General features: G+C 53.5%; 1 protein-coding gene across 1 annotated transcript in view; it reads right to left on the bottom strand.

Moving 5' to 3' along the window:
* Positions 1-27646, bottom strand: part of FAM222A (family with sequence similarity 222 member A) — a 55563-nt gene that overhangs the window by 19382 nt on the left and 8535 nt on the right. Inside the window, exon 2 of the mRNA XM_049619166.1 lies at positions 6849-6976. Coding sequence (XP_049475123.1) covers positions 6849-6930 — 82 coding nt within the window. The 5' untranslated portion in view covers positions 6931-6976. The remainder of the gene's footprint in view (positions 1-6848; positions 6977-27646) is intronic.

The raw sequence follows: 27646 nt of genomic DNA on the forward strand, positions 1-27646 counted from the left end.
CTTAACCAGAGCCCCCAAAGAAGGAAACTGAAATAATACAAGCCTTGGATCTGCCTGTCAAAAGGGCACGGGTACTGTGTTCTGGGAAAAAGATACTCTGAACAGTCAACCCCAAGACATATGCTAGTAAAGTAATAACATGAAAGATATGGAAAGATCAAAGTAAAATACGAAGAAAGAAAAATCAGCCTTCAACTTCTCCATGGCAACATTAGAGGAGAACAGAATATGGTCTGCAAAGACCCTCAAGGAAACAAAGTGACCCAGGGATTATTTTTCATTCACTCAAGCAGAAAGTCGACAGATAGACCTTTCTGAACTTGGGAACTCTCGAAGTGCTGTTCACGTGAGGCCTTAAGCCATATACAAGTGGACCAACTTTGGATGATGGGAAACTGAGGCACAGGAACTGGTGGTGAGCACTGGCCCTATTTCTCTCGGAGACAGACTGAAAATAACTGGGCGTAGTGATGTAACCACCATTACGAGCCCTGGGATAGAGTAATGGTACCGCTAATAACAAAGCGGGGAGGGAAAGGAGGGATGGCAGTAGAAGCGCACAGATATCCCCATATTTAATAATTGGGAATAAAAGATCTCCTTTCTTTTTTTAATGTTTATTTTTGAGAGAGCATGAGCAGGGTAGGGGCAGAGAGAGGGAGACCTAGAATCCGAAGCAGGCTCCAGGATCTGAGCTGTCAGCACAGAGCCCAACACGGGGCGAGAACCCATGAACTGTGAGATCATGACCTGAGCCGAAGTCAGATGCTTAACTGACTGAGCCACCCAGGTGCCCCAAAAGATATCCTTTTTAAAAAGTTGTTTTAAAGTTGTTTTGTTTTAATGTTTATTTTTGAGAGGGGGAGAGAAAGTGTGAGGAGGGGGAGGGGCAGAGAGAATGGGAGAGGGAGATTCCCAAGCAGACTCCCCACCATCAGTGCACAGCCCAATGCGGGGCTCGAAGTCACAAGCTGCGAGATCATGACTTGAGCTGACATCAAGAGTTGGACGCCTAAGGGCACCTGGGTGACTCTGTTGGTTAAGTGTCTGACTTTGGCTCAGGTCATGATCTCACGGTTTGTGAGTTCAAGCCCTGTGTCAGGCTCTGTGCTGACAGCTTGGAGCCTGCTTCAGATTCTGTGTCCCCCCCTCTCTCTCTCTCTGTCCCTCCCCCATTTGTGTGCGTTCTCTCTCTCAAAAACAAACATTAAAAAAGAGTTGGACGCTTAACTGACTGAGCCACCCAGGCATGCCCCCCTCCCCTTTTTTTAGTAATCTCTACACCCACTGTGGGGCTTGAACTCACAACCCTGAAATCAAGAGTTGCATGCTCTATCAACTGAGCCAGCCAGGAGCCCCAAAAGATATCATTTAAAACTGATGTCAGGTAATGGAGGCTTAATACAAAGAAAGGAACTCTAAGAAAATGTAGAGACAAAAAGGAAATACATTGATTTCATCAGTTTGCTCATTTTAAGGACAGTAATAGATACTGTTCCAAAGAAATAGAGGATTAGGGTATTATTTAAAGTTACAGCACTAGAACAAAATCAACCTTCTTTATGATTAGTAGGTATGCAAAGCAGCACAGATCACATAGACGTAGACTTTTCAAAGCAATTAAAATAAAGCACAAAATAGACCAGACACCTGTCATATCAATAAACGTAAATGGGCTAAAACTCTCAAAAAAATTTAAAAAGCCATTCAGATTGGATCACAAAGCTTAATTCAACTCTATGGTCTATGAGTCACATCTAAACCAAGTGATTCAGAAAGGTTGAAATGAAAGGATTGGTAAAGTTTCAAGAAAAACCGTGAAGTAAAAAAGCAGAGGTTACCATCTTAGTAGACAAAATTGAACTCGTGCCAAAAAGTATTAAATATGGCAAAGAAGGATGCAATTCACTGTGAAGATTTAAGGTATTGAGATCTCTGTGTTAAATGACATGGCATCACCATACATAAGGCCAAAGCATTAGGAGCTACGAGAAGAAACACACTGGAACACATTAGCGGTAGGCATCTAATTCAGTTCTCCATCCATGACGGGTAAGTAAGGACATGGAAGACATAAGCGACATAGTTAATGGGAAGACATAATTGGCATACGCCAAACTCTGAATCCTGGAAACAGCCACATCTTCTTTCTTTTTAATGTTTATTTTGAGAGCGCGAGTGAGCGCAAGGGGAGGGGCAGAGAGAGAATCCCAGGCAGGCTCTGTGCTGTCAGTGTAGAGCCTGACATGGGGCTTGAACTCACAAACTGTGAGATCGTGACCTGAGCCAAAACCAAGAGTCAGATGTTTAACTGACTAAGCCACCCAGGCGCCCCTCACATCTTCTTTTCAAGTCCCATTTAAAAAGAAAAGTCACAAACAAATGACTACAGATGACGTCACAAAGAAAAATTTATTCAAGTCCAAAAAAAGTAGAAATCTTGAGCAACATTCTCTGAATCATAATGTATTATAACCAGAAATAATGAAATACAAAAGCACCTACCACCTGGGTAGATAGGTGGAACCCAGATGAGCCTTAGGTCAAAGAAGAAACCAAAATCACAAGAGGTTTTAAAAACAAAATACCTCCTCTTAGGACCTATCAGATATCACTAAAGCAGTGCTCAGAGAATTTGTAGCCTTACTTTTTCCTTTTTTTCCTTGTTTATCAGTATAAAGAGTTATGCTTCTAACTTAAGAAATTTTTTATAAAACAAGGAAAGTAGGAATAATTTAATAAAAATAAATGCGTAAGTGAGAAATGCATGAAGTGAGAAAAGGGTAATTACTAATAACTAAATACTAAAGATGGATCTTTGGGGAAGGGAGAGAGGTAAGCTTTTAGCCAGCTAACCTAATCAAGAAAAATGGGGTTTGGGCAGGGGGATGGGGGAGGGATGCACAATATAGACAAGAAATAAGAATGAAATCATCCTTTAAAAGAATTACAGGGGCTCCTGGGTGGCTTAGTGGGTTGAGCGTCCGACTTCAGCTCAGGTCATGATCTCATGGTTCGTGGGTTCGAGCCCCACATGGGACTCTGCACTAGGGGTGTGGAGCCTGCCTGGAATTCTCGCTCTCTCTCTGCCTCTCCCCCTCTCAAAATAAATAAAAATAAATAAAAGAACTGTAAATTAATTTGTTCAGTCTCATACAAGTAAATTGGACAAGTGGGTAAAATGAATACTTTTCTAGACAGACAAAATTTACCAAACTCATTTAAGGAACAGAATGGTCACAACAGATCAGTTATTACAGAAGAATCAAAGAGCTACTCCAAAGAAAGGCCCGGGCCCAGACTGTTTCAGAGAGGATCAAAGAATCTTTAAGGAACAGATAATCCATTTCTTTTTTTTTCTTCTTCAGTGTTTTATTTATTTTTGAAAGAGAGCATGAGTGGGGGAGGGGCCGAGAAAGTGGGGGACAGAGGATCTGAAGGGGGTTCTGCACTGACAGTGGAAAGCCTGACGTGGGGCTCAAACTCACGAACCATAAGATCGTGACCTGAGCCAAAGTCACACGCTCAACTGACTGAGCCACCCAGGTGCCCCAGATAATCCATTTCTACTTAAGCTGTCACAAAGCATCGAGAAAGCCGAAAGCCTCCGTTCTCTCTATGAGGCAAGCAGAACAGTGATAGCGAAACCCAACAAAAGGCATTCCAGAACCTGAAGGCTAATCTCACTAATGAAATTGAAGCAAAACTCCTACATGAAATAACAAAGCCAGTCTGGCAATATATTAAGATATTCACCATGACCAGGTGGGATTTGACCAGGAATGCAAGGGTAGTTCAATGGTAAGGAATCCCTGTCATTATTCCTATTAAAAGACAAAAAAACCCATATGGTCATCTTCATGGACACTGAAAAGGCATTTGCTAAGCTTTAACTTCCATTGTTGATTTTTTAAAATTCTTAATAAAACAGGAACACAGGGGCACTTACTTAACCTGCTAAACATCTGCCCCCTGCACACCAGCATTTTGCATAATCAAAGCTTCTCATTAAAGTCAGGAATGAAGCAAGAGTGTCCATTATCACGAATATTATTTTTCATTGTTCCAGGGATAGCAGCAGACACTATTAAATAAGACAAATCAAAGTATAAAACTTCCGAAGTAGGAAGTAAAATTATCATTTGCACACAATCTAATAGCCTAACTGGAAAATCTAAGAAACCAAATTGAAAAACCGTTACAAACAATAACAGAATTCAGTAAGGGGGCGGGAGTTAATAGCCTTTATATAAATAACTTCCGTTTCAGGAAGAAAAGAGTAGCCCAAAACGGGTAACTATCCAGAAGTCAACTTTTAACGTATGTGCAAAAAGCTAGATGAGGCAGACATCAAAACGTTCCCAGGGACAAAAAAAAAAAAAAAAAAAATCTGAGCAAACAAAGGTTTTATCATGTTCCTGGAGGGCATCAACATAAAAAAATAATTTCTTCCTAAAACATAAATTTCATGTAATCCTGGGGAAAAAACACCCAACAGGATTTTTTGCTCTCTCCTAGATAAGTTGCTCCTATAAGTTCAGACAGAAAAATAGCCCAGGAAATTCTGTGTGTGGGGGAGGTTGGGGAATGAACAGGAACAGCAACCCCCCCCCAAATATGAAAAGGGGGTCATCTACGTGCTACAATAGGGATGAACCTATAGGGATGAGCTTGAAAGCGTGGTGGTGCTCAGGGAAAGAAGCCAGTCACAAAAGGCCACGTGCTGTAGGATTCCCTTCTCATCAAAGTCCAGAATAGGGGACTCTGCAAAGAAGGGGAGCAGGGGATCAGAGAGTGACTGCTAATGGGGTAGGGGTTTCTTCTTGAGGTGACAAAAATGTTCTAAAATTTGCTGTGCTGATGGGTGCAAGATTCTGTAAATATGCTAAAAAAACATGAGTTGTATGCTTCAGATGGGTGGGTTTTATGGTATGTGAATCATATTTCAAAAACATTAAAATTCTTAATGTATTATAACTATAATAATTACCATAGCATTGCACTGATGAATATGCTTAGATCCATACCTCCCGCTTTATACCATGTATTTAAAAAATTAAACCATAAGAGAACTAGAGGAAACCCTGATCTCAGCATGAGGAAGGATATTCTAAGTATGACACAAAATCCAGGGGCCATAAAAGGAAATACAGATTTCACTTCACAAAGAAAATGTCTTCATGGCAGAATCAAAGACAAATGATAAATCGGGGAAACCATATGCAATTCAAATGACAGACCGAGGTCTAATTCCGTTATATGCAAAGAGCTCCTGTAATTCAATAAGGACAAAACCTACCCAACTGAAAAAGATGGACCAAGGAGATGAATCAGTTCAAAGAGAAAACAGATGGCCCAGACATGAGAAGATATTCATCCTCATTCATGTTACATGTTAATCTAAAACTGCGCTGGGATCCTATTTTTCTCTGATGAGGTGAGCAGAGCCTAGAAGTTTTGAGACTGTGCCGTGATGGGCGAGGGTGTGGGCAGACAGGCTGTCTCACACACAGTCGTCTGAATATGTTAATCAGACCACATAGTTCAAAATTACAAGTACAAATACCTTGGACCCTCGAGAAACCTATCCTGCAGTTTTGCTCACACCTTTGTGACACATACATGTGGTTGCTGATCGCTGCACTGCTTGTAATGGCAACGGGCAGGTCCAGTATATATAGAGGACTGGTCAAATGAAACACAGTTCGCCCTTGCTCTGGAAAACTAAGGGGCCGAAGAAGGAAGAAGCTCTTTAGATGCTGACCCACAGGGCCCACTGGGAGGATGTGTGGCTATGTCCCAGGTGTGCTGGGTTGTGCAGAGAACGTCTGGAAGGACACACAGGACGACGCTGGCTGCCTCTGAGAAGGGGAGTGGGCGGCCGTACGACAGGAGCGAGATGGGGACTTTTGTCTGTATACACGCCCCTCGTTCCTCTTGTATACTGGACCACATGAGTGTACTACCTTGTCTGAAGATAAACACAGAACAAGAAAGAAAAAAGAGCAGCGGCATAAGCACAGTGATGAGTGGCAACCACTCCTGAGCTGTGGGACGGAGCCAACGGGGAGGGGGTGGGAACTGTGGGGAACAGGAGGCAGAGATCTTCAAAGAGACGAGAGCAGTTCAGTTCCAACCAACAGCTGCAGTTCAGGAACCCAGGCCTATGTTGCCAGATCCTCTGATTTTTTTTTTTTTTCCCAAGAGACATTAAAAATCCAGGTTATTATGCAAATCTCCCTGTTTTCAAATGTTTCCAAATACTGCAACTTTTCAAAAACCCTATGGTGGCTACAAATAATCAGAGGGTTTGTCATCCCTATCCTAGATGGCCAAGGAAGACAGACCCTTGGAGATCACCAAGTCCAGCTCCCTAATTTGACACACTGAAAAAGCAAGGCCCAGAGAGGGCAAGGACCTGCCCAAGGTCACACAGCAAATCAGGCCCCAAGCTAGGATCCCATTCAGGACTATTTGCTTCCACACAAATAGTCTACTCTCTGCTAACAGCACAGGAAAATGGTGATTGAGACAGACGTGGTGCATCGTGGGGTCACACACAGGGGGCCGGGGTCAGAGAGGGCTCCTGGAAGGAGGTCGCACCCAGTGGGAGTCAGCCAAAGGGGGTAGGTGCTGTCGTGGGGGAGGCAGCACAGCACAGGCAAAGACCGGGAACAGGGTGAGTTCTGGGCAGGGTCACGGTGGGCGGACATGCCAGTTCGGATGGCATTCCCTCTGCGTCTGCCCCACAGAGGCTTGGGTGGGGGGAGCAGGACGTGTCTAGGAACAGGGCACGCTCTGTGGGTTCAGCGGACAGCAGAAGGGGGCAGGGGAGGGCGTGCACTCACACTTACGCAGCTCCCGGCTCTTGCTCGGGCAGGCCAGGTGCTGGCCCGGTGGGTTCTGGGTCCTCTGGAGACAGGCCAGCATGGCTGAGCTGGGGGCCCGCGGAGGGGCGCACTCTGTGGCAGGGTCCCTGTGAGGAGGGAGACGAGGTGCTTGTCACTCAGGCTGCTCCGTGCGGGCCTCCCACCTCCCCGGGCTGGGGTCACTGCCAGCAGCCTCCCCACTACCCAGCAGAGCGTCAGAGACTTTCAGAGGAGACGCCCCTTCTCCCTTATCTGGCGGAGGAGGACACTGAGGCCCGGAGGCGTGAAGAGGCTCATCCGTGGCCTCACAAGAAGGAAAAGATTCCAGATCTCAGGGCGCCTGGGTGGCTCAGTCGGTTAGATGTCTGACTCTTGATTTTGGCTCAGGTCATGATTTCATGGTTTGTGGGTTCAAGCCCTGAGTTGGCTCTGTGCTGATAGCATGGAGCCTGCTTGGGATTCTCTCTCCCTCTATTTCTGCCCTGCCCACTCTCAAAAATAAACTTAAGAAAAAAAGAATCCAGGTCACGAGTGGTGGATTTCCACTGTGATGGGGCCAGAACAGAACGGTCAGACACGTCCTGGCCCTGCCCGTTGTGCGGGTCACCTCCTCCAGGGGGCCTCCCTGATGCCCCCACGCCTGGACACGTCCGCACCCCCTCCCTTCCAGTGGGTTGTGTCCTCTGGCTCTCTCGTCACCACCTCTGTCCCTGCTCTTCAGCCTCGGGCTCATGGAGGGCAAAGGCCCCATGTGGTCATCTTTGGAAGCTACGTGAGGGGTACCCAGGAACTGCCAGTGTGCACGTGGGTGTTCCAGCGTTTTGGAATGTTGATCTGGGGCATTCTCCCGGCACCCCTACAGGAAGACGTCCGGGACGGCACTGCTGGGAGAAAGCGTGATCTCCCGCCCTGATCCCCACTGAGCCTGACTGAGCCCTGAGCCCAGGTCCCAAGGACCCCCTGCCTGAGCTCCCCACCCCAGACAGGAAGGGCAGGGCCGCCCAAGGCAGCTCTACCCTGCCAGGCTGGGCAGGGTCCCCCACAGGTGGCAGCTCAGATGAGGCTCCAGACAGGTCCACGTTGTGCTCACTTGCCCAGAGTCAGATGCCCAGTGTTTACAAGGAAACGTGCACTCTTATCTTCGAAAAACCCACTTGCCCAAGAACACAGAGCCTCTGAGGGGCAGGGTGAGCCTGCCCTGGAGGCCATGGAAAAAAGACAGGAGTTTTCCCTGCAAGGGCCCCTCCCTTCCTCTCTCCTCGGTAAGGGGCCAGAGCCACGGGCCCAAGCCACCCCTGATGTCCACCCACCCCGGGCACTGGATCCCCACTACCTCCTGACCCCACCCCACCCACGTCTTGAGCAGCCAAGCTGGGCCAGCTCAATCCTCTTGCCAGTTCTTTAAAAAAAAAAAAAAAAAAGAGAAGAAGAAAGAGGAGGGGGTGTGTGTTTAAGGGGAAGAAAGGGGAGTTATTTAATACTAAACAGGTGTCTGGAGCCCTTAAATTCTGCTGCTTTCTTCTAATAATGAAGTATTCATGAGGAAAAGCCTTTTTTCACTACTTTCTTAAGATACTAATTTCACAACAAGCTCCTTGTTACGGCGCAATTATTCCAATCTTGAATTTCCCCGAGATGGTTGCAGCCTCCTGTCTGTCCTGGCCTCTCGGTAAATGAAAGACAATCACGTAACCACCTTTCATTATGCTCTATTTTACTTTCAGCAAAGGTACCCTGAAAGAAATGATTTACTCTGAAAGGGACTTTTATTCAGTTTCAAAACCAATTTTCTCCTATTACTGTCTCAAAAAAAAAAAAAAAAAAAAAGAAAGACAAGAAAAAAAAAAGTAGGGGTGAATGGGGGAGGGGAGGTGGTTCTCCCCCTCCCCCCACCCCCAATCGCCAGCCTTAACGCAGCGACGATGCACGCGCAGTCAGAGCTGCAGTATCTACTTCCCGGCTTTGATTTCTGGTAATTTTAAAATATGCCATTACAATCAGGCAGAAATTACACAGTTTAAAAAGGGAATGAAGTGGGGCTTATTGCAGGGATGAAAGCCCTTGACTGCAGGAAGGAGGCACTGAGCCTCGGGGACTGGGGACTTGGGCCCTTCAGGATATAGCCGTGCACACACTCTGCCCCGCTCGGACACCTGGGGACACGTGGGCACGATGCCGTCACACGCTCACTACGGACATCTCCCGAGATGGGCACAGTGCTGCCCATCCTTACCAGTGGTGCCGCGCCCCTCCACGCCCCCTGGCGCCCTCTCATGCACAAGTAGACTGTCCATGGTCACGCACAACGGTGTGGTGCGTGGAAGGTGGAAGGTAAGAGCCCAGCAGCCCAGCATGGTGCCCCCTTCTCACTGCTCTGACACAGGGTTTGGGGGACAGAGGGGAGAGCTGGAGAAGGCCTGCCAGCTGCAGGTGAAAGTCCTCTCGGGGAAACCCAAGCCAGAGAGAGGCCACACCCTGCGCAGGGCCACGCAGCAGGCAGTGGCTGTGTAAGCCTCCCCCCCCCCCCCCCCCCCCAGCAGGCAGCCTGCAGGCCAGGCCAGGCAACCTGGTGCCCACTGTGTGACCCCAGGGGAGCTACCGCCCCTCTCTTGTAAAAGAGGCTCCCTGACCCTCCCAGGTCATTATCCACCAGGGTCCAGACAATGCCCAACACTGCCCCCCCCCCCCCCCCCCCCCCCCCCCCCGCCCCCCCCGGCCCCCGCGCGCAGGTCCTTCCTCCCTCTTGCCTTTCACTGGGTGCCAGGAGCCCAAGAAGCCCAGCCCCTGTCCAGGCCCCCCCACAACTCCCCTTGGGCCACACATTACAGCATGCTTTGCAGCTGAAAGGGGCAGGCTGGGGGCTGTAGTTGTTGGGGGTGAGGGGCAGACTGCCTCATTTGGGGCCTCTCTGGACCCCATCAGCTGCCCTCCCGGTGAGGCTCTGGTTTTCAGAATGCTCTGATGGTGGACACCTAGGCGGTTCTGGGAGCCAACAGGTCACCTGCCCCATCTCGGGGGGGGGGGGGGCGACAGAGGATCCTGCCCCCCCTCCCCTGCCACCACCGAGGGAACAGAATCCATGTTAAGGCCTCAGCTCAGTGCAACTGCCTGAATCATTTTATCCCTCACTTCTGGAGGACCGGCAGGCAGGGCCCTGCTGTCTGAGAGACCATCTTCACTTGAAGAGGAAGGGCTTTTCTCTCTGTGCCTCTAATCCCAATTCACTGCTCATTTTCCCAGGAACCCTGTGCCCTACTGCTGGGGCACGTTGTGGGTGGGAGGGGGTAGGAGCCGGCCAAGCACGATGACGAGTGGGTTACCACCAGTTCCCACATCATCCCAACCATCTATAACAGGACAAAGACCCCTCTCCTTGCCCTTCAATGTCTCTCTGGCCCCAGAATAGAGCCCAGCCTTCTTTGCCTGCACCCTCCCCTTCCACCGCCCTAGCTCTTCTAGACCTCCCTCCAGCTGGCTGCCCCACACGCCCAAACCTTTGCCTGTGCTGGCCCCTCTGCCCACAGCACCGCCACCCCAATCCATTTTAACTCAGACTCTGGCTCAGCTGTCCCCTCCTCTGGGCATCCCCCCTCACGGTCCTAGTCACGCCGAGTTGTAAGTGCCAATTTTCACGTCTGTCTCTCTCCACTGGACTGTGAGTTTCTCGGGGGCAAGGACCATGTCTTATTTGTCTCTTTCTCCTGGTGCCTGGCAAAGAGCAATCATTTAATACATAGGTGCTGAATGAAGGGCTGAATCAATGAATCCGTTGTCAGACGAAGTGACCAAGGCCCAGAGAAGTCGAGCATCCTGCACAAGGTCACACAGCAAGCTGGGGACAGGAATGGGGCAGGCGCCTAAAACACTCAGGTTCTTTGCCTTGACCCCACCTTGCCCCCTCTCTGCTTGGCATCATCCCATCTGCAGAAAGCCAGCACCTTGGAAGCCCCACCCAGACTCATGACTCCCCAAGCCAGGGACCGTCCTGGGAATGCTGCTCATTTTGAAACCCTATCTGCAAATCAGGCTGTTTATACGCCCAAGGTCTTTTGTGACTTTAATAAAAAAAGGGGGTGGGGGGAGGGAGGGAGAAAATGTCGCAAGCCTCAATGATTAGAATGCTTTGGCATCATTCCTGACGTGGGGGCTGATAAGACGTCTTATCTCAGAGGCACCCCTAGGAAAAGGTCCCCTCCACCAGATAACGCCCCCAGCTGTCGATATGCCCTTTCATGGCTGAGGATTTAGATAAAGGAAATGTGACAGGGGAGGGGAAAGAAAGGAAGGAACTTTCCAAGTCCGAGGAGGAATTGAGTCTGTGCTGCTTGCCTTGGCAGAACAATGCATAGGAGAAGGATGTCTAAAGGGTCTTTATTTTTATTAAAAGAACAGGGAATTGGGGCCTTTGGGCCTGCCTGCTTTCTGTCATCTCTCCCAGCCTGTCTGGCTGCAGGGGGCCTCGGGAAGCCCCAGCCAGTGGGAGGGGGAAGCTCACAAGTAACTATACACACATTAGTACTAATAATAGCGCTTCCCATTTATCGAAGTTTCCCTCTGTGCCACACCCCACGTGCATCATGTCCGTTATACCTCACCGCAGCTTCCTAGCAGCCTCTGGGGTGGGTGCTGTTTTAGCCCCATTTCACAGATTAGGAAATGGTCATGGAGAAGGGAAGGAATCTGCACAAGGTCATGCAGCTTTTAGGTGTCACTCCCAACCAGAGACTGCACCCTCAGCCCCACACCATGTGGCCCCCACCCCTGGATCAATCGTGGGGGGGGGCCCTCAGTCCCCAGCTTCTAGGCAGCTGGGCAGGAAGGAGCAGAGGCAAAGGCCTGCTTCTCTCCAGTGCCCAAATCCACTTTGATTCTCTTCCAGGAGGGGCTGGGATCACAGAGAGGGAGGTGAGGAGGGGAAGGAGGAGGAGGGACTCCCAGGAGGCCACTTACTCATCCCATAAACATTCACAGAGGACAGCGTGTGAGGCCTGTGTTGGGCAGAACAATACTGAGCTGAATATATTGCAGACCCTGCCTCTGTGAGAACGTTTTGAGGTGCCTGTCATCTACCCACCCATTCCCTTCCTCCCTCCCTCGTTTGTTCGTTCATTCATTCATTCATTCATTCAGGCAGCAAACACTCCCTGAGCATCTTTTGAGGGCCAGTCCAGTGCCTCGTGGGCTGTACAAAAATCGGTTAAGAACGTCCTGCTAAAGAGAACATCCAGTAAGAACGGACTTCCCACTCCCGAATCTAGCCCATTTAAAGTGAACTTTCCTGGCTTCTCCCTCCACCAGCTGCTCCTATTTCTCTAAGGTGGCAGTTGGACAGAGCTTTCCCTCATGCATCCTGCAGGTCAGCAGATAGTCCCTTGCCAGGCCGGGCTGGCCCTAAAGCAGGGCAGAATATGAGGACATGCTTGGAGAGGCTATGACCTCATGAAGGCCATGGCCATCCACTTCCAGCCTGTGTCTCTCCCCTGCTCCTGGAGCTGCCTGCTCTGGCCTCCTTGGCTCTACTCAAGGCCAAAGACTAGCTGTGGCTTGGAGGGTAAGGTCATGCCAGGCCCTTCCCAGTGTGCGATGAGAATAGGAGTTCACAGAGGAAAGCTGTGGGTGGCACGTGCCCACACCAGGGTTCTGATCGGCTGAGTGACCTGGAGGAAGTCACCATCCCTCCCTGACTCTCAGGTTCCCTCACTGAACCTTGATGGGGCGTAGACCAGCGGATCTTGTAGGAGGTGCTTCCAGCTTAGACATGTGGGGATGTTACGATTTAGTTTTCAAACAATCCAGTGCACTAACTGTGTGCAAGGCAACAGGGCTAGGTCTTCTGTTGGCACACGGAGGGGGGTTCTAGATGCAGCCTATACTTGAGGGATTCAGAATCTTGAGTTGGGATAAGACAGGGAGCTGGAGAAATCCAGCAGTTCACCTGGAGCGCTGGGTGGACCGTTAGGACTCTTAGGACTCTGAGTTTCCTAACAGGGGTTGAAGGAGTTGCCCACTACTCCTCGGGGGCCCCACAAACCTCCAAGGGGGAGGAGGCAGGAGCTGCCCACAGTTCTCACCTTGATCCTTTCCCTGCCCCCGCTGCTTTACAGGAAGCCTTATTCCTCCTCACCCTGTCCTGGCCACAGAGCCTGACCCCCACCTACAGGGAAGATGTGTAGTGGAGGTGGGTGGGAGGCCCAGGGCTTGGGGAAGGGAATGAGCACTGGACTGGGAGCCTGGGAGAGTTGGAGTCAGATCTTGATTGTGTGGCCTCAAGTCACTTTATCTGTGACCATCTCCAGCACCACAAGTCAGGCCAGCTCGAAGCCTCAGAAGCTCAGTCCTCCATAAACAGTGAGGGGCAGGAACATCGCCTGCCTCTGGCCAGGACAGAGGGGCGGAGGGACCCTTGCCCAGGAGTGCCATAGGGAATCAGGGTGCACAGCCCCTCCCCCACAACAGGAAGATCCACTGTCTGTCTCTTTCTTCCTCTTCTTGGTCTCTCTCCCTGTCCCTTACTCCATCTGCCTTCCCCTCCTGGCGTCTCTCTTCTTCTTTCCTGCTGTCCCTCTTTCTTGTTCTCTTCCTGACCCCACTCTCCCCTACTCCTCCCCCCCCATCCCACTCTGTCTCTCTGCAGGGCAGCCAGAGTAGAAGCCCACCCCCATCCCCCCTCCTGCAGCTCCCTCCCCCATCCCTGTTCTGAGCCTGAGGCCTTCCAGGGGACCCTGTTAATAATTAAATGTTAATCTAAAAAGCAATTTGAGCTGCGGCTAGGCAGATCTGGTTAGAGATTACATTAGCATGGAGGAGGCGAGGGTAATTTTCTTTAACCCCTCTCCTGATCTCTCAAGCCCGGGAATCTTCAAGTCGCACCACCACTGCTGATTAAACTGGCGCAGGGCTTGGCTGTGGATAAGGGGTCTGTGAAAAGTGATTATTTCCCCACTGCCATTTGGGTTGCAGCACCAGAAGGGGATTTTCACTTTCTTTTTTCAAAGGTTGGGGTGGAGGGGCACTGCCCCCTTCAACAGGCCGCCTCATCTACCGCCAGGATTACTGCTGCATCCATCCCCACACCCCCACAGGGCCAGAGGTCTCTCCAAAATGCAAATCTGGCCACAAAGCATCCCTGGCTCCCTCTGTTCCCAGGACAGAGATTCCATCCTGGGAGTTGGCCTGGGAGACAACTCTCCATTCAGTCTAGGTCCAGCCCTGAGCTGGGCACTGGAGCCAGAGAGGCGGGCAGTTTTGGGCTGCCAGGAGACACCAAAAAGTGAACTGACAATCACGAATTCAGAGGGCAGGCAGCCTCAGCGGAGCCTTGTGGTGAGCGCAAGCTTCTCACCACCACACGTGCAGGCCTTTGCCCATGGAATCCCTTCTGCCTGCAAGCCCTTCCTGAGTCTCTACCTGCCCCTTGAAATTCTACTTGACTTTCAGCTGGAGCCCAGGTTCCTCAAGGGCCTCTCAGAGACACACAAGGTGCTTGATAAACGTCTGATCAATAATCAAACTAATGGGAGTTCCTTGCGTGGCTCTCTCTGATCCCTTCTCCATGGGTATATGATACTATGACCAGTGGCCGTGCATAGTGGGCCCCTAGGAAACCATCTCCTGAAGGAAGGATGGGCAAGAAGCTGGCCCAGGGTGTTGAGGCAAAACAGGGCTCAGAAAATGACCAACTAGGACAGAGGGGGCGGTTTAGGGTGGGTGGCTCTCCCGAGCCCTTCAGCACCACGGCCAGCTCCCAGTGCGAGCGCCCCGGCGGAAAGGGGCAGGGCAGAGCCTGGGAGCACAGTGACGTCAGTCACCATGGGAACTAATCTAGATGTTATTTGCCCTGGGTGGCACTCCAACTTCTGGAGACATGACAAATTAAGCACCTACTGTGTGTGGGGTCCTGTGTGAGATGCTGAGGCAGTGACAGACCCTGACAGCGGGATGAGGGTGTCAGAAGGGCAACGACAAGGCAGACAAGGGGTAGCCATGATGGGGCCACCCTACCTAGCCTAGGGGTGTCACAATGAAAGGACAGCTCCACTGCCTCCTAAGGAGAGTGACAATATTGTTCCAGGCTTTGGAACCAGATGTCTGAGCTTTATCCCTTAACTGAACCCCAGCTTTATCCCTTAACTCTGATGCCTAGGGCAAATCCCTCTGAGAGTCAGTTTCCTCCTCTGAAAAAGGGGTTAATTTCTTACCAGGGATCATACAAATAAGGTGCCAGGGTCATAGTAGTAACTGTCCAAGTGGTAGCTGTTATTAGTATCATTTATGATTATTATCAACAGATAGGTAGTAAACAGGTGAAGAGGGGAGGAGAAAGGGTCCCTATGAAGACTTGGAAAAAAACGGGAATGTGAAGAACTTGCAGCAGCTCCAGGAAGGAGAAGGAACCCTCTTGATGAGTAACTAAGAGCACCCCATCTGCGTTAAGGCCAGGCAGGGTCACCAGGGGCAGGGACCTCAGTCACGAGGTGGCGAGATCCACCTCCTGTGGCCAAGTGCTGGTTCAGGGCAGGGAGAGGCTAAGAGAAGGTGCTGGGTGGGTGGGTGGGTCCATAAAAAGGCTTGAAAACCGCTCCCTCTAGTGATGGGGTGAGGGGGTAGTTGTTGGCACTGGCATCACACCTGATTGGTCTCCTCCCAGAATCAAAGACGGCCCAGGAGCACCAGGGGAGTGAATGGGGGTGGGGCTCGTTCTCACAAAAAGGAGCCTTCAGGAAGCCCTAGCCAGGGAAGCAAAGCTAGCAAATCTCAGACCCCTACCCAGCTTCCACTCCCTGAGAGCCAGATCCCAGGAAGGGAAGTGCTGGGGGGGCGGGGCGGGGGTGGTGGTGGCATGACTGTACAGGTCATCCATTCTTCCCCTATCCTGACCTAGGCATAAGTGACAGCAAGGTCTCCACTGTTACCTTCCAGCCAAGGGATGGGGGGGTGGGGGTGAAGCCAGGCATCAATATACTGAATGTCAGCAGCAGAAAGGCCCCAACCCAGTATTTTTGTTGGAGGTCATGGAACCTTTGTGGAGGAGCAACATACAAGTGGAAACTAAAACGATACCGGGTGTTACCAGAGAGATGACTGGGGATAATGAGTCCGGAAGGGGGAACACTGTGCAAAGGGCAAACGTAAGACCCATCGTGGAGCTGGGAGGGGCTCAGTGCTCCCATGCATCTTCTCACCTATCCCCCTGCATGCCCCCAGGTCCCTGCACCCCACAGTTCAGGCTTAACCCAACAACAGGGAAGCAGAAAATCTAATAATCAGAGTAATAATAGGAGCTGATTTTTATTTTTAGTGTTCCCATGGGCTCAGCACTTTACAGACATCACGTCATTTAACCAACCCCACAACCTAGAGAAAGAGATTACTACGGTCTGTGTACCCATGAGGAAACAGAGGCCAGGACAGAGTTGTGGGGAGGCGGTGGGGGGGGGTGGGGGTGGCGCTGTCCAGGGCCACAGAGCAGGCAGTTAGTTGGTGGAGGGGCAGGGCTGGGCTGGGCCAGACTTAGACCCTGAGGGGAGGGAGGAAGGGCAGAAAACTGGGCCCAGGGCAGGAAGGCCAGGAGTGCTTAGGAGACTAGGAGACAGACGCCCAGGTGTGGGGTGGGGTAAGAGGAGGGGTGGATAAAAGTGTCTGGTTGAAGTTTGTTCTTCACTTTGAGCCAGGAGCCAAAGATCAACAGATGCTTCAGAGGATCAGGCTAGAACAGAAATGAGCAGAGCCTTCAAAGGACAGGGGACAGGGAAACAAGACGAGGCACTCTAGCCCAACTATATCATCAATAGATTTATATATATGTTAACCCCCCAGAGCCAAGCCCCACTTGTGTGTGGGCCAGGTGTCCAGCTTCTGTCCTTTGCTGTGAGCTGGGCTGGGGTGCCGCGTCTTTAAGCCCTTTTCTGGGAGAGGGGCTCCCTCAGTGTCATCTGGCCACAGGGTGCTGTGATCTCAGCACTGGGATGCTGGGGCCAACCCACCTGGGTTCAAACCCCAGCTCTGCCACAGCCTGGCCATGTGACTGTGTTTATCTCTAGGGAGTCTGATTCTTTTTCTTTGTGCTTCTATTTCTAATTTTTCTACAGTGACTGTGCATCACTTTTTTTTTTTTTTTTTTTTTTTTTTTTTAAGTAGGCTCCATACCCAACATAGGGCTTGAACTCATGAGATCAAGCCCTGAGATCAAGAGTTGGATGCTCCACCGACTGAGCCACCCAGGTGCCCCTTAAGTAACTTTTTGAAAAGGATTTCAACCACTGACCACCCGGAGGCGAGGAGCTGGATGTATTATAAATTGTTGGACGTGACAGGGAGCAGCTGCTCAGGGAGGAGGCAGTGGCTGGGAAAGGTGGGGATGGGTGGAGAGAGAGAGAGAGGCAGGAGCACGAGAGGGCCCAGAGGCTTTGAAATCCAGGCGTGAAGGGAAGCAAAGCTGGTCCAGACAACCCTCCAGCAGGTCCTTCCTGCAGCTCTTCCACAACAGACCCATGCTCTGGCCATGCGCCCCATCACGTCCCAGCCTCCACAGGGCCCCTTCATTCTACTCTCCACCCCGCAGGGGCCAGGCTGAGCTTCTACGTGGAACTCACTTCCTTTTCTACTCTAAACTCCCCCACTGGCTTCCATGGCGTTTCTATCAATATCCTCTAAGGCTCTATGTGAGCGTCTTTCCACTCCCTATCTACACTATCCTTCTCCTCTTGCTACCCTGCTCTTCTAACAGGTCAATGGTCAACCTCGGTATCACCCCAGGACCTTTGCGCTCATAGTTTTGTCTCTCCTAAATACACCAGTGCTCTCCAATAGAAATATAATGTAATTACAAATTGTCTAGTATCCACAAGGGAAATTCTGTTTAATGACATTTCATTTAATCTAATATGTCCAAAATAGGATCACTTCAACATGTAATCAATATTTAAAAATTACTAATGAGATAGTTTATGTCCCACCCTCCCCCCCACCCCCAACCCCCAACCCCCGGCTAAGCCTTTGAAATCCGGGATGGATTTTACACTTACAGACCATCTCAGTTCAGAAGGGGGGACACTTTTGTGCCAGCTCAACTCCTCATTCACACCTCAATTCAAACATCACCTCCTCTAAGAGGCCCTCCTTGACTGCTCCAGCCACTATTCCATCATAGCTCTAGGTCCTTCATTGTCATTACCACTCTGAAATGACCTTATTGATGAACAATTTAGCATCTGTCTCTTCCACTGGAGCACAATCTCTACTGTGTTTGCACATTGGGGCACATAGGTGCCCGGGGTGGGCAGGTGGTAGGGGATGGGGTGGGGCCCCGGGGCCCTTATCTGTGTACCTCATTCCGAATTCGACTCCGGCGAGGGGAGGCAGAGGCGTGTGTATGTGTGTTTGGGGCAGGGGATGCACAGGGGGTGGGGGTGACGGGCACGCGCACACCCACAGACACACATAAAGACCCCCCACCCCCTCCCCCTGCTTCTGAAGAGCGGGCCCAGAAGATGGGCCTCCTTTCAAAATCAGCCCGGCGCGGAAAAACAGCTGTGACAGCACAAAGCCGAGATTGAATCAGCGACGGGCCCGATTGCCTGGTGACGGTTACAAATGATCTGATGTGGAAAAGACAGGATCAGATGTGTGCAGAACAACGGCTGCTCCGAGCCCCCACATGCCAGACAATGGGCTGCTGGGCGGGCGGGCAGGTGGCTCCCAGAAGCCCAGGCCGGAATGTGCCTATCGGCGCGGGCCCTTCCTCCAGGCCAGGCCTGGGCTTGGCCTTGTCCACACTAACTCACACAAGCCCCACTTGACCAGGGCGTCATTTATACAAGGTGAAACCAGATCCTTCCCGAACACCCAACACCTGGGGGGAATGTCCCCAGCATGAGACCAAGTGCTGAGCTCTGGGCAGCTGGATGGTGGCTGAATTTTTATCAGTCATATTGCTTCCAAATACTAAAAGATTAATTTTACTTTTGTAATGAGGGAGGAAAGAGAACATTCTCCCTACCTCTTACACCCCACCAGCTCCCAGCTTCTGCCTCAGAAGGGTGAGCACGTGTCCCCTGTCATACATAGCTCCATGACATAGCTCCATGGACCAGCTCCTACCTGATCCCCAAGGGGTGGGACAGGGGATGAACCTCCGTGTGTGACTCCCAGGCTCTCAACCACTTAGCACCGAACGTCACCTCCCAGTGACCCTCTCCATAACCCTGTGTGAGAAGGCTGGGTCTGGAGAGACTGTGGCTTGGCCCAGCGGTGCTCAGCAGGAAGGTGGCCGAACCTGGGGCCTCACAGGCCCATCTCTAGTTTCTTTCTACACCAAGGCCAGGCACACAGTAGATGCTCAGTAAATTCCCACCGAATGAACAGAGGAATGCACTGGGCCTTTCCTTCCCGACCACCCCTTGTGTGACCCAGGGCCCACAGCTCTCCTCTCTGGTGACGTGCCCTGGCCCCTGGGGTCTCTCCCTCATTTGACCGCACCGTGTACCTACCACCTCAGTCCAACAAACCCCTCCACACATCTGGAACACGAAGGCCCCCAGAGAACCAAGTGGGTACTTGACAGTGCAGATGGGTGAGTGGGGTGTGGGCCGGGCGGCAACGTGAGCCCCACCCCAAGTGGTGTCACGGAGGCTCAAGGGCTGGGAAGATTCTGGAAGACGGGGAGGGGCGCCCCTCGCTCCACCCAGCCTTGAGCCCGCCCTGAGAAGCACAGGCATATCCATGCCTCAAGCAGAGGCTCAGCGAGGCCCAGGGTCTGTCCAAGGTCACCTGGTGGGGTCTGCACACGAAGCAGGGTCTGCTGCGCTCTGAAGCCGGCGGCTGGGGCAGACCAAGGGAAGGCTGGGATTCCAAGTGGGCGCCCGGCGTCCCACTGGTCGCTCCTGGGGTGGGCACTGGGCCACCTCCCCTGGACACTGCCCTGACTCTGAGTAGTCAGCAGGACTGCAGGCCAAGGAAGGGGCTGACGCCAGAGGGGCCGTCCTGAGCACAGTGAAGTCAGCCTCCCACCGCCACCACCAGGATGGCATCCTGCTGGGCCTCACGCCCCAGAGCTGCAAGGCACGGCCCCCCTAGCCCCTGCAGTGGGCGCGAAGGCTGAAGCAGCGACCCGGGGCCCTCTCTGCCACTTCCGGCAGGACTCTCCTAAGTCAGCAGGTCCCCGGGGGCCTGTTTCTCCATCTGAAAACTGGGGCTAGAAACGGCACCTCTGTCACCGGGCCGAGAAGACTGGGCAGGATGAGGAGCACGTGGAGTGCAGTCACTTGCTCGGCGGTGCCTTCTTAGCCCCTTGAAATCCACCGCCCACTGGGTGCCCACCGTGCCGGCAGCATCCACCCCCCACTTTCACCATCGTGGGCCAGAGAGGACAATGGCTTCAACAAGGGGAGGGATTTGTCCCCGGCCCATGCAGAGCAGCGCGAGGGGACCCGACGAGGTACGTGTGGCCCTGGCCTGGGGACCCTTGGGCTCCAAGACCTGAACCCCAGCTCTTCCAGTAAGGTTTATCCTTCAGCTCGCAGGGACGAGCCCCACGTACGCTCAGGTCAGAGTGGGCGTTGGTGGCTGCATGCTCCAAGCCTTGCCTGAGCACCTGCAGTGCCGGGCTGTGGGGACCCAGCAGGCACGGCAGGGATGGTGAGGCACACGCCCGACGACCCCAACCCCGGTCAGATGGAGCTCCGAGGGAGCCCAGAGCAGGGTGCTGCACGGAGCACATGGCACACCGAGAGGGGCTTAGTGAGTCTGATGAGCCAGGCCTGTAGGGCTCACTGAACGGTAGAGCAGGGGTGGGAATGTATTCCAGTGGAAGACCCCACCCCACGTGCAGATGCCAGAGGTAGTACCTAGCCGTCATCCGCCCACTGAATCCTCATAACCTCCCTGAAGTAGAGACCATTATTATCCCAGTCTTCCAGGAGGGGAAACTGAGGCACGGAGAAGGGAAGCCACTTGCCCAAAGCCATCCAGTGAGGGACCGGTGGGTCGGGGATTTGAACCCATATCCGTGTGGCTCCGCGATCATGACCACCCCACCCACGGCCCCTCAGCATAAAAAAACAAGGGGTAGGCAATTTGGGTGGGGTGTGCAAGAATGGACACGGACTGGAGGGGCTGGGGTGGGGTGGTGGTCTTGAAGGCCAGGCTGAGGTCTTGGCACCTCATCCACGGACAAGAGGGAGCCACAGAGAAGCCTTGGTGGTTACGGGAGGACTCCGGAGCTGGCCTCTCTGGATTGAAACCCCACCTCTTCCACTCACCAGCTGTGCAGCCTGGGGCAGGTCAACTCACCTCTCTGTTTATTTCCCCATCAGTGAGGTTGGATTTTGGCACACAGTGAATTCCAGGTATTTATTAAATTGGTGTGGGGGGGGAGCGGAGAAAAAACCCTGAAAGCTGGAGGACTGAGACATTGCCCCCTCGGGTTTGGTGACGGTCTAGTCGCTGGGCCTAGGGCACATTTTGGCCCAGGGGAGTGGGCACAGACTGGCACAGCCCAGCCCTGGCAGTGGGTGCCGGGCTCGGGGAGGCGGTGGTGGCAGCGGCGTCTCGGGGCCTGGCTGGGACATGCGCCGGCAAGTGCACGCGCGCGCGGCTGTGTGTGTTGCTGCAGCAGCTTCTATGCAAACATGTTAATTTGTTTTCATTTTGTGTTTTTTTTCCCCTCGCAGGATAATTGGGTGAGTTTGAAGTCTTGGCGAGGCTGCTGATTATAGCTATTTGGGTGGTGCCCTCGCGGGGCTTTGGGCCCTGCCTCCTGCCTCTGGCAGTGAAGGCGGCATCTGGGGGTGTCTTGAGAGGTGCTTGGAGCTGCCGCTGGGTTCTGGGGGCTCTGGCTGGCTGTGCTCTCTACCCAGGCACCACCACATCCCTGAAGGGTACAAATCCCGCCCACAAACAGCTTTTCTTTGCCCTGTTTGCTGTAGTGGGGGGAAAAAAAGTGACATGGTTGCCAATATTAAAAAGAAAAGAAAAACTAAAATTCTCCTCCAAATTCTCCTTGTCTGGTTTGCCTTGAAAACAAACGAATGAAAACTGGCAGCTCAGGAACCACCGAGCCCACACCCCCATGAGGCCCAGTGGGGCAGGTGCATTCGCTCATCGCGTCACCTGGTTGGCCCCAGTGGGCACCTGAGTTTTCCACCCTGGAGAAAAGCACATACCGGCTCTGGGGTCATGTGGTCTGAGGCTCAGGCCAAGGCTCCTCAGGCCAAGGCTCTGCCCTCCACAGCTGGGTGGCCTTGGCCAGTGTCTGCCTTCCCGAGGCTCCTTTTCCCATCTGTGAAACTCGGGAGGATTAAAATTAAGACGGCTAAATTTTCAGGAGCACATTGGGGGCTTGGAAGGGTTGGCTCCCTTCTTGAGAAGAGGGTCGGCTGGGGTGAGAGCTTCCTGCTCCCCAGGTGTCCTGCACTTGACCCCATCCCCGGACAGGCAACCTCATCTCTGATCTGCTTGTATCCATTTCTCTGGCTGGGCGGGGGCCAGGTCCCTGAGGCCAGGGCCGCACCTTGGACTTCAGAGACAGCCTACTGTGCACCATACTGTGGCAACGAACTGGGAGAGGTGAAAAGGCTTGGGGTTCTGGTGGCAGAAGGCAGGGTATGGAACCCAGAGGGGGACTCCAAGCCCCTCCGGGATGGGGGACAACTAGGAAGAGGCGAGGTGGACTTACTCTGCAGAGAAGATGCGGATACGCGTGGAGTGTGAGTGTGTGAGTGTGTGTGAGTGTGTGTGAGTGTGTGTGTGTGTGTGTGTGTGTGTGTGTTGGGAAGGTGAACAGGGAAGGCAGCCCCAGTAGAAGCCACAGGGGAGGGAATGGTCTGGTGGGTGCGAGCTGGGGTATCAGGTTGCACCTGATCAGGTTGGGAAGCCGAGTGGCCTTTGGGGCTGCAGGTGGGTGTTCTGGGCCTCCCACAGCACAGAGGGGACTTGGTCAGTGTCTACAGTGGATAGCTGCCCAGTGGGTTGGGTGGAGGTCAGGAAGAGACTAAGGACTGGCCTTCCAGGAAACCACCTTCCCTGTGATCCTAGGACCCCTGACAAGTCATTTCAGCTATCTGAACCTCAGTCTGCCTATCTGTAAAATAGGGCTGCGGCAGGAACCCCTTGAAACAATCCCTGCCATGTGTTTATGCTCCCAAGGCTTACCCCACATCCCTGCCACCTGCACGTTGCCTCACCTGTCCTCTTACCTCTCCCAGGAGGGGGCAGGGATGCCAGAAAGCCCAGGACATGTTCATGAAGCCTGAGCACGTACAGGCTCTAAGCTCAGCATTTTGCCCATGTCCTAGCACGTCTCCAATGCAGGGATTCTGTTCCATTCCCATTTTTAAGCTATGGTGATTGAGACTCAGAGAAAGTTTAGTAGGTAGGGTGGCCCTCAACAAGGTCCTGTCCCGGATCTCCACTAAAGCTACGGCAGCTACCGCAGAGCCTGGCCAGGACCGAGGGACAGAAGGGGTGCCTGGTGCCTGCCCAAGGAACAAAGACAGCCGACAGCCTTCCTAAAGCTACTTGGGCAGCTGAGGTGGGACTTCAAGTTGCAGCCCCGGGTCCTGGGACCCGACACCAGCAGGGCACCAAAGGCAACTCCATGGAAAGAAAAGGCTTTGGAGTTGGCCAAATACTGGCCCCGTGAGCAGCTGTGAGTATGGCCAGTCCGCTGTCCTGAGCCTGTCTTCACTGGTAACAGGACCACTGCCCTTTACCTGCCTTGGCTGGTGCTGACCCTCAGGCCAGGGTGAGCCCCCGTGGCCCTGGCCCATCTGCAGGCAGCGGGATGATGGCAGCTGTCATTTATGAAAACACCGATTATGCGCTAGGACTTTTAAAATTGTTGCCCCCTTTCAACCCTTTTACCTGCAGGGTTGGCGGAGCATCTGGCCCGGTGCTGGCACACAGTAGGCCTACCGCCAACCAGGTTCATGACTGCCCTTGGCTTCTCGAGCAGCCAAAGGTCCCAGAAAACAAAAGCAGGCAAATAATGGTGGAAGGTGGCGGTGGGGGGGGGGGGGGGGGGGGCAGAAGATGACAGGCTCCCTGGCTAGTCCCCTGGGGCTGGTGGCAGACCTCTGTGGAGGGCTCGGGCCTCCCCGGTCACACAGGGTGGCAGCTGGCAGCATCCCCTTCCCCCACTGAGCACCACACAAAGGGGCCTCTATTCCCTGCTCTGAGCATTTATCCCTGGCCGGCTGGGCCGCGCCGCCCTCTCCCCACTCTGCTGGTGGCCCTGCCTGGCCCGAGCCTACACAAAGGCCGGTGTGTCCCTGCCAAGCCAGCCTGGCCTTAGAAGACCCCGTCCACAGAGAGCTAGAGAGCTCAAAAGGGGCTTGGGGTGGGTTCACAGTGTGTGGCGAGGCCTCACGTCCAGGCCACGATGGGGAGGCAGCTAGGAAGGCGTGAAAAAGATTTTGGAGCCGACGAACCTGAATGTGGCTCCAGCTGCCCCTAGCTGTGTATGCGGCCTTCGGTCAGTTTAGACCTCAGTTTTCTCATCTGTACAATGGAGACGATGCCCAACTTTTGGGGCTCCTGAGGGCTCAGTCAGGCGGTGCAGGGCCCAGCACACAGCACCTCAGAGTCAGATTAGAGGCAACTGGGGGAGCCCTGTCCTGGGGGCCTGGTGGGCCCAGCCCCCTGGGGAGGGAGGAGGCACAGCACCCCTTGTGGACCACTCCATCCCCACTCTCCATCCGGCAAGATCCACCTAGGCTGACCTTCAGGCCAGGGTGAGCCCTCTCCGGCCCTAGCCCATCTGCAACCCGCGGGATGACGGTAGCTACGGTTTACGAAATGCCGACTGTGCGCTAGGATTTATCGTCTCCTTTCGACCCCGCTGCTACCCTGAGAACATGCGGCAGGGTGGCACAATGACGACAGGCTCTGGAGTCCAGTGAGACAGGTCGGAAGCCCGGCACCGCTTCCATCCGTGAGACTCCTCACGCTCTGCGGATAAGAAGGGCAGTGTGCTCCCAAAGGTCAGTTCAACAGCCCAATGAGGACAAGCTGCTGGATGCCCCCAGCCCAGGGCACAGCCCCAGGAAGCCTGAACTCCTGACCACTGAGCTATCATTCCCAACTCACAGAAGGGGAAACCGAGGCCCAGCTGGCAAGCCACGCCGTGCTTGGTGTGCAGGAGGAGGGCAATAAACCTGCTGGATCATTCTGGAGAGGGGCTCGGGGTTCGAAGCCGACCGAGACCAGTGGATTCTGACTCGCCCTCTTCTGCAAACGTGTTTGGGCAGTTTTTTCTCGTTTCACAGCCGGCCTCGGCTCTGTGGGCCATGCGGCCTGCGGAGGGTGGGACGGGAGACCCGAGCCTGGAGCCTGACCCATCCCCCTGGCTGACCTCCAGGAGCCCTCACCCTGCTGCACAAAGTCCCCCTTTTCTCTCTCCCACCCGCTCGGGGCGGCCAAGTGAGCAGCGGAATACCAAGTAATTAAGTCGGCGCACACCATCCGGGCGCCCAGGAACACTATGGAGTTTCCCTTTTATGTTTATAGCAATTGTATGAAAATGTGCAACATGGAGCGGCACCAGCTGACAAATGAGACGAAACAGACAGGATTCCGGGCCGGCTTTTTTCCGGGCCTGATTGGCATTAATTGTGAGCGTTTACAAAGCACAACTCGGCGCCTGACATTTGCTTCAAGCGAACATTTCCTTCTAATAGTTTTAATGATTACAACGGGAGCTGGTGATCGCTGCCGGGCGGGGAAGGGGCTGCCTGGCGCCTGGCCTGGGCTCCTGCCAGGGGTCTGACCAGTCTGTGCCTGCCTGGGTCCCAGGGGTCCCGCTTGCCCCGGCCACCTGCGGGAGGGCTGCATCAAGTCCGGAGCCTTGGGCACCAGGACCCCCCCACACGGGGCCTGGCTGCCGACACACGCCAAGCTGCTGGCTTATGAGTTGATGGGCAAACCCACAGGCACAGTGATCCTGGGCGCAGACCTGGGGCGGAGGGAGGGAGGGAGGGAGGGAGGGAGGGAAGGGAGAAGCACAGGGGTATTTGGCTGGTGTGGCTCTGAGGCTGCAGGGCCTCAGTTCCCTCATCTCAGGACGTGGGGTAGGAAGGACCCCACAAATGCTGGCAGTTCTTTCTTTGTCATGTGACCTTGCCCAAATCCCCTCCCCACTCAGGGCCTGCCTGGCCTTCTGCACCTGTAATGTAACAGGGACTTGGTCAGCCAGAGGCATACAGGTCGGCATGCCAGTCCCAGCGGCATGACCTTGGGGGAGCCCCTTGATCTGAGCCTCAGTTTTCTTCATCTGCAGACCTGGGAGTTCAGAATCCCCACAGGCTGCAGATTGGTTCCTAGACTCCCGCAGAAAGGGTGTAAAAACCCTGAATTTCTGGCCTGCCATGAGCCTGTGTCCCATGACCTCCAGGAGAGCCTTCCAAATACTTTACTCGCTCACACACATCCTTTCAGTAAACATCGAGCGTCCTCATTAGGAACCTGGGAGGACATCACTGAACAAAGCAAAGATCCTCCCTTTGGGGAAGAGACACGACAGATATAAATGCACTTCGGATGTGCTATCCCATCGACTTATCCCCGTCTTACAGAGGGAGCAACTGAGGCACAGAGAGGGAGAAATGAAGTCACCCAGGCAATCGAACTCTGGCAGGCTGCCTCAGAGGGGAGACCTCTCAGACCCACTTGATGGCCAGCCCACTTGGGACGTGGGTGGAAGTCCTTTCTAAGGGCCTGCGGAAGGCTGACCCCTTGAGTGGGTCTCATCTGGGCACCGTGGCAGGAGGCCTAGACCACCAGGAAGAAGGGAATTTGTGAGGCCCTGGACAGCCCCATCCTGCTGGGCTAGAAATGAAAGGGGAAGTCCCTCCTCTGTGGGCCCCAGGACATTCTTTCCCACATCTCCATCAACACTGGGCAGGGCCCGCTCTGGGACAAGTCTCTCTGTGGAAGACGTGCAAACAGGATCAGCGAGGTGGCTGCAAAAGAAGAGCGGGTCCCTGGACAGCTACATGGCACATGCAAAGGCCCAGAGCTATAAAAGAACCCAGGGGGTGGGGGCGGGCGGGGTTCAAAATGCCCTCCGTTTGAGGAGGCCCTAGCCTCTCTTCAGCAGCCACCCGGGTCTCACCCAGCCCCCTGATTTTGCCAGGCCCTCCCTGCAGTAAGTCCCCTGGATGGGTCCCTGCTCTGTGCTTGGCTCCAGCCAGAAAAACCTTGGCAAATGTTTCTTTTAGAGTCAGTGTGGGGTGTGGGGCAGGGAGAAATTTTTTTTTAATGGGGATTTTTTTTTTTTCCTTTTGCATATGGTGGCACAGATGGGCCCATGATCCATAAAAACTGTTTGCAATTAAACTCCCACTTTGCATGGCTGGATTTGTCAGTTGTTTGAACCTCAAGTGTGGGGTTCCACGCTAACGGGGGAGATGGGGCTCAGGGCAGGGCGGGGCCAGATTCTGCAGGATGGGCGGAGGCCCAGGAACCTGCTCTGGGCTTGGGGCCCAAGCCGATGGGGCGGCAGGACAGCCACGCCAGCTCCCTCTCTGGGCATCCCCCAGCCCTCGCCAGGAGTCGGGAGTATGGCCAGGCGGCTGGGGTGGGGCTTGGCAGGGTTTCCCAGCCCAGCAGAGACTTGGCCAGGGCTTGGTGCCCTGGCTGTGGGGGTAATGAGGAGGGAGAGAGAGGAGCTAATCACCACTCAGCCCTGCCAGAGATTGGGTCTGGGATGAGGACAGGCAGGAGGGTGGTCGAGCAGTGTGAGCCATAATGGGGGTCCAGCAAGCAGAGTGCAATGGCAGGTT

This window comes from Panthera uncia (assembly GCF_023721935.1).
Source record: "Panthera uncia isolate 11264 chromosome D3 unlocalized genomic scaffold, Puncia_PCG_1.0 HiC_scaffold_8, whole genome shotgun sequence".
Taxonomy (NCBI): domain Eukaryota; kingdom Metazoa; phylum Chordata; class Mammalia; order Carnivora; family Felidae; genus Panthera; species Panthera uncia.